General features: G+C 33.4%; 1 protein-coding gene across 1 annotated transcript; it reads right to left on the bottom strand.

Moving 5' to 3' along the window:
- Positions 1–1,732: 1,732 nt before the first annotated feature.
- On the bottom strand, positions 1,733–5,728 carry LOC107011502 (protein TAB2 homolog, chloroplastic). The gene is made up of 5 exons (XM_015211027.2): positions 5,154–5,728; positions 5,013–5,082; positions 4,199–4,370; positions 3,844–3,987; positions 1,733–2,169 (listed from the first exon to the last, which is right to left on the bottom strand). Exons 1-5 carry the CDS (start codon positions 5,603–5,605, stop codon positions 1,910–1,912), a joined length of 1,098 nt encoding a protein of 365 aa, XP_015066513.1. The 5' UTR covers positions 5,606–5,728; the 3' UTR covers positions 1,733–1,909.
- Positions 5,729–7,416: the final 1,688 nt, after the last annotated feature.

Raw genomic sequence — 7,416 nt, forward strand, 5'->3', positions numbered from 1 at the left:
TTAATTTGAATCTCCGAACCCTTAAAATATTTTCAAACAATTTTCTCTGTTAAGTTATTTGAAAAAAATAGTTTTCTTAATTTTTCTTAAAATTAAGTGGCAACTCTAAAAAGTCGAAAACTCTTCGAAACAAATATTCTTCCTCTTTCGGATAAAACACTAAGTCTTTCAGTACTTCAAACTCAAGAGATTGCATGTTCTCTCTAACAGACCAGCGTCATAAGTAGAAAAAAGAAAACATTTGGTTTCAGAGATGGGAGTTATGGGAGACGAAATTCAACATCAACTAGTTCAATTGGTAAACTTGTTCCATGAAGAACATGCAATCAATTTGACAAGACAGGAAGCAATAAATGCTCGTTTAGATGCACTCGCAAATGATCTTGAGATTTCTAAGGTCGATCTTATTCAAATGAAAATAAAAGTCAAAATCGCGGTTGGAAGGAAAAAAATAAAGTTGTTGGAGGGTCAAGATCAGAAGTAGGAGGAAGTTTCGTCATTCCTCGACATACAAAGTTGGTTTTCCCAAGATTTATGGACAAGAGGACCCTTTAGGATGGTTAAATAGATGTGAACACTTCTTTCGCCACCAACAAACTTCTAAAGAAGAAAAGATTGGACTTGCTTCTTTTCATTTAGAAGACATTACATAACTTTGGTTTCTTCAACTAAAGATAGATTTGCTAAACCATCTTGGGATGAATTTTAACATCAATGTAACATTTGTTTTCGGCCACCAATAAAAAGTAAGAAATTAGGAGAATTAGCTAAGTTATGCCAGATCAGATCTGTGGCAAATTACCAAGAAAAGTTTGAGCATTTTTACATACGCGTGCTGGTACACTCACTCAGTCGCAAAAAAATTAAATTCATATCAGTAGGTCTTGCTGATTATATAGCAATTGAAGTTGACTTGCATAATTCTCCAAATTTGTCTACGACGATGAGTTTATCCCGACTTTATGAACGCAAGGAATAATTTGTTTGTTCGAAATCGTTAGATACTTGGAAATCCAAGACATCAAATTTCTCATCTCAACAACATGTTCGATTTGTGAAGAAACTAACCAGATCTGAGATGGAGGAAAGTCGACTTAAGGGACTTTGTTTCAATTGGTTGAACCAATCACATGAGGTCATCAATGCAAGAAATTATTTTGGATCGGTTTCATAGATGATGAGGAAAAGTTTAATGGAAAGGAGGGAAATACTAATTTATGCACTTAGCGCTTGAGGACAAGTGCGATTTGAAGGAGTAGAGTAATGTTATCACTCCTTAGTTATCCAATAGTTACGACAATAATTTCTTTTAGTAGTAGTTATTTTTCTTCTAGTGCATTTCTAGGGTTAGTTATATTATAAGTGTTGTACTTAAACTATATGTCTCATGAAATGATTGAAGAAAATTACTAAGTCTTTCAGTACTTCAAACTCAGGAAATTGCGGGTTCTCTCTAACGAACCAGCGCCATAAATAAAACATTAAAAAAAATTAATTTCACACTCTGTTCCATAACTAGATTCATAAAAAGGGACCAGAACATTTTCCGTGTTGTTGAGTGCACTTCTAATGCCTAATCACATGCCAAAGTCAATTAACGATGTCTTATAAGTCTTTTTTGAGTCAAATCACAATGCAAAGTGAAAAGTTAGAGGTGTAGGAATATGTCAACACACATGCAAACTCGGCAACATCGAAGTAACATCAGCAGCCTTTTGCACGCATGTCAGGATATTGTCTGATACAATCATTTTCATTGAAGTAAATGCAAAGAGAGCAAAACGTTGCCATTTCTTACGAAAATTCTCAGCTCAAATACAGTCTAATTGCTATGATGCCTCTCTACATTCTGGAAATGAGCAAATAAAAGAGAATGTACAAAGGAAAACCTTGTATTCTATTTATCAAGTTATACAGGAGGAGGTGGCAGGTCTAACAAAAGCCAGAATCCAACACAATCATCCGAATTCAGGTCATTTTGAATAGCAAGGAAGTGCAAACCTCCACAGGCTTTCTTTGCTGCTTCCCAAGCTTCAGCTTCACTTGTGGATGCAGGATTTTTCTTGTAAGTCGCATAAATGTAGCGGGTAGAGATACCCACCGACAAAATTAACGAAGCCTTGTCAACATCAGCTTCAATCGAACAGACTTCCAAGCCATTCATCCAAGCTGTACTAGTCCACAATCAAAAGACGATGGTGAAACACAAATTGTAAAAAATATTTTTTTTAAAAAAAACATTTCTACACAACACATTCTTTGGGTCTCATTAAAAGGCTAGAAGTATCCAAAGATGTTGCTGGCTATAGGAGCCCGAGTATACAGATGGGTTGACCAAATTCAACCTTAAACCAACATTCCTCAATGAACATACTTTAACTATGACCTACATATCCCCCTTGACATTCGGAAATAGGGAGATATGTTTTCAGCTGCTATAGTTTGATGTCAGAAGTTTCTAACAGTTCTCGCAGATAATCATATCATTTGTCCAATCACACTGCCAATTTAGACCAGCTCATCTGAGTAAAATTGAAAAGCAAATAAAAGATTTTGAATGGATTGATATACAGAAATTAATACGAGATACATTCAAAAGAATAGAAGAGACGAGATTCGTAAAATCGATGTGAAATAGTTTTAATTTATTTAGCTTGAAACAAGAAATTTTCATATTATGTAAGGAATAAAATGTTTTGGTATGCATAAAGAAGGAAAGTGTATCAAGCAAATTTGGACATAGGCCAATTGTTTGATACTTGTAAGTGCCCAGCAAATAGAGAAGGAAATAGATTTCAAATCGAAATGAGTGGATAGACACTCTGTCCTTAGAAAACATGGAGAAGCTTTGAGTACAACAGACGTGTTTATGAATGAAATTTGATCAATTTTTCAAGCCCCAATTAACTGACACCAAACGCTTCAATCACATTTTTTGGTAAATTGAAGAGTTATTATCCTCAAAGGCGAAAGAATGTTGCCATCATCTAACAAGTAGATAATAACATGCAGTACTTGAAGCGCAACTCTGTTTACATCAATGGTGACAGTTACCACATCAATATATGTGCAGAACCATCTTTGCTACAAGAAGCCACAACTCCAGGAAAGGTGAATTTTCAACAATACTGAACAAATGCAATAACAGTTTTCAATAAAGAATAGACAACCCACGGTGAGATAATATCATTTCAAGAAAATGATGTGAGAATCTGTTGTGAAGAAATAAAGAGATCCTTCTATATCGAAATCTCAATTAACAAAATAATAGGAAATTTTGGATCACCCGATGCTTCTCCACTCTAGCTCACCAACATAGACTTGTCTATATAATATAGGTAACTTTAATCTTTAATTGAGCAATCAGAGTCAAATTACCACTTCTGCCGAGAAATACATCATCAGACCATTTGAAAAAAGTAATGAATATTTTTATGAAAAAAATCACATTTGAGAATGGTATAAGTAGTCTAATTAGTCTTGCTTCATGAGGGTTCAACCTAATGTCTCGGTGTTTTGGCCGACAACCCCCATCTCTGCAAATACTAATTGACTAGCATTTTGGTCATGACAAATGGTTGCACCTTTGAAACGGTTCAATGCGCATATGAACTAGCATGAAATGATTTTGATGTTATAAAATTAAGTAGATTAAATTTACTCGAGAAAAGGGGGAAGAAAAAGGAAAGTAGTTCAAATTATACTGATAGAGCGCATGAGAGTTATAAAAGAAGTATGAAGGAAACTTGTCAATCTAGGAACAATGCATGTGCTCATGAATTGTCATAATCCATTAATACAATAAAGTTAAAAAGAAAAAAAAATATAGTACAGCTCTGATACCTGCTAATGGTTTTGCACGTGAGGATGCAACTGCTAGTCCAGGAATCAATGTGTTGTCCTCAATTTCGATCCCCAGAAGATCCAAGTCCAAACTTGAGCCAAAAACCAACCTAGTCTCCAGGTTAGATACTTCCTTACGAACAGCTACAAACAAGATAAATTGTAAGTCCATAATTTTAAAGGTACAATAATATTAGAAATTCATGTTCAACTTGATATCGGTTCTAATCCAAGTTTATCTTCTCAAAATGAGAAATATGGCAAGTTATAGTACAGAAGAGGAAATCTATTCTTATTACAAATCATCAAGAGCTAAACTAGATTAGTTGTTCCAGAGTGTTAGAATTAAATCTACCTGAAACGGGCAACTGGACAAAAGCCCACTTTTCTCCATACAGATTCTCAGGAAGTTCCATTGGAAAAGGATTGTCAAGTGCAAGAAGTGGCTTGGCTCCTTTTTGAAAACCAGGATGGCGAGTATAAACAGTTTCGTAGCGGTCTTCAAGCCAAAGGACAAGTGATAAGCACTGAAATATAGCAGCATACAAGAAATCTGTTTTTAGACAATTGTGCATTAAAATAGCAAAATATTGCAGTATCTTGGTCATTATTTTTTATATTAGAAAAGACCTTTTGTTATGTCATGGATCAAAGATCATTTAGGCATTACTGAAGTCTTGTGTATACACATAAATGAGCTATTCATTTTCAGATCATATAAAAATATGGAAATGAAGCAATGCATTGTATATCAAACTAAAGCTTGACTTGGGGGGAGAATTTACCAGGAAAGAAAGGGAGAGCTAAGCTAATTTTGAATGAATGCAATATGTGCTTTACCAGCAAAATAGGTAGGATGAACTTAGGGATGGAAAAATCAAACACAACTTGTCTCCAACATTTGAGGGTCGTGGGTGCTCACTTTCTTTTAACATAAAATTGCAGGTAGAGAAAGATATGAATTCGTGACTAACAGCATCTACACGCCTTAACATTAAGGCCAGAACCAAAGCAGCAACTAACTTTTTTTGTGCTTATTTAGTATCTGCTTTTTAATTTCCTCTATACATAAACAAAAAAAATATCGGGGGAACGGTCAATGTAGATCCGTGCTAGAAAATTGGATTGAAATGTTGTATATATAGGGATAATAAAATTGGTGAAAATACCCGTTTGCTAGGAACAGGTTTGATGGCAAGTTCATTGCAAGCTCTTGTAATAATAGTTTGCATTTGTGACCTAAAAATGGAGAACAATTGATGAGAGAATTGAAAATGTAAAACAGTTGAGAGGATGTAAGTTAAGAGTACCTGAAGAATCTGATTTTATCGGGTAATGGGATGCCTAAGTCATTAGATATAGATAGTAAAGCATCTTTCAAAGTGATACTATTGATAAGATTATTAGGAAAATATTTGGTATACTGAAGAGAGAGGGAATCATCACAAACAAGAAGCTCCCATAATTTTTTCCCTCTAATATCAAGAATTGGTCTTGAACAAAAATCCAATTCCCACTCAGATATGCTCTCAGGATCAATTTCAGGGTCAAGATAAACAAGTTCAGCAGTGGGATCGTCGTCCTCCTCTTCTTCCAAATTAGTAGATGAAAGAGAAGAAGCTTCAGAAACTGATGGAATATGAACAGACTTCACCTTACATTTTGGTAAACATATTGCAACTGATTTAAAGGGGAATACACTGAAATTGGAAATCGCTTTATGAGTTTGAAGTAAAGGGAGACTGCAGCTTAGACAAGCCATGAAACCCAAATTATTTATTTTTTTTTATTTAAAAGATAAGGGAAACTAGAAGAAATCCTATCTCTTTCTTCCACCTAAATATCGCCACGCTTCTGCATTTCTCCAACCTTATGTACGTTAGTACACTCTTCTACTAATCCTAATTTGTCCTTTGCCCAATTCAACAATTCCAAACTTTTTATGTATATATATATATATATATATATATATATATATATATATATTAGAAAACTGTACAAAATAGCAAATCATTAATTATAATTAAATATTTTAATCACAATTTCATTTAATATAATCCGTGGCAAATAATTGTCATTCACATCTCTCTCCCTGAATTTCTAGCTCGTCACTTTCAATTTCTCGTTGGGCAGTCTCTCTCTCGCCTCTCTCACTTTATAAAAAACACAAATGTATAAAATGTGTTTGTGTTTATATGAAGCGAGAGAAATACACAGACACACACATCTTTTCGTTCGCCTCTCTCCTCGTCCAGTTTTCTTTTCTCTTTCTCGCTTTATACAAACACAAATTATACAATTGATTATTTTGTATATATATATCGAAATAAATTATACAATTAATTCTTTTGTATACATATACTGAAATATACATATTAATAGACATAACAAACATAAAGTTTGTTATGGATCGCAATTATACACACTATAGTTATAACATACAAATATGATTTTTATGTTTACTAAACCAAAAATTTACTCAAAAAATAAAGGCCCAATATAATAAGGTCTGTAAAAATCACATATCCTATCACTACTCTTTTCTAAATTACGAAAATTTCTCAAAAAATTAAAACTGCGGATACATCATTTAACGTCTCGATACATCCCATTTCGATTTCAGACACATCGCTAAACGTCTCAATATATCGCTTCCTAATTTCGTATACATCACTCAACTTCTGATTTATTGCATCCCGATACATTACCTTTGTTGATACAAGACATACTTGTTTCGATACACCATTCAACATCCCGCTATAGTGCGCCCCAATACATTAACTTTGTTGATATGATACATTTCTTGATATATCGTGTTCCGATATATCACCTAAAGGTGATGTATACAAAAATAGGAGAGTAATGATTTTTGTAAAAAATATTAATTGACAGGGAATTTTAAAATATATAATTAATATAATTTGTGCACTTAGGTAATTTTTGCATATAATTAATATAAATTTAATATCAAGATTGTTAAGAAAACTATTAAATAGCATTGAACCAATATTTTATTTGTTTCAACAAAAATTTTAGCATAAATAAAGTAATGTAGCTTCATTCAAAAATAAACTTTCAAGTTATTATAGAATGTACATAAACATATTTTCCTATAGAATATATGACACAAGCACAGCACAATAATAGATAGAGATATATAGGGATTTTCTTATTTTGTTTTCCTTAGATAAAGTATTTGTACACCTGCAACTATATATTTTTTTTGAATTAATAAAACATGGAAGATTGCTCTATTCTCCCATTTTACATGGTATCAATGCCGTGTGTCATTTTTTTTTTGTCTTTTCAAATCGGTGTTGCCAGCTAGCTCACAAAATTATTTGTAAGTGACTTGGTTGGTTACTTTTGATACTGAGAGGTACTTGGAAATTGATATTTCAATCTCACAGCCAACATGGGGTGGTCCACCTCGCCCGATATGTAAGAATCAAAATCTGGTAGCTGGCAAGGAAGAGTGTGTGATGCGTAAGCTCCTGTGAACTATTTCAGACAGTTTTTGCATACGATTCACGTAAGGGCGTGTGTAAAATCTAAATCGAACATATATTTATT

Source organism: Solanum pennellii, chromosome 2 (assembly GCF_001406875.1).
Source record: "Solanum pennellii chromosome 2, SPENNV200".
Lineage (NCBI taxonomy): Eukaryota > Viridiplantae > Streptophyta > Magnoliopsida > Solanales > Solanaceae > Solanum > Solanum pennellii.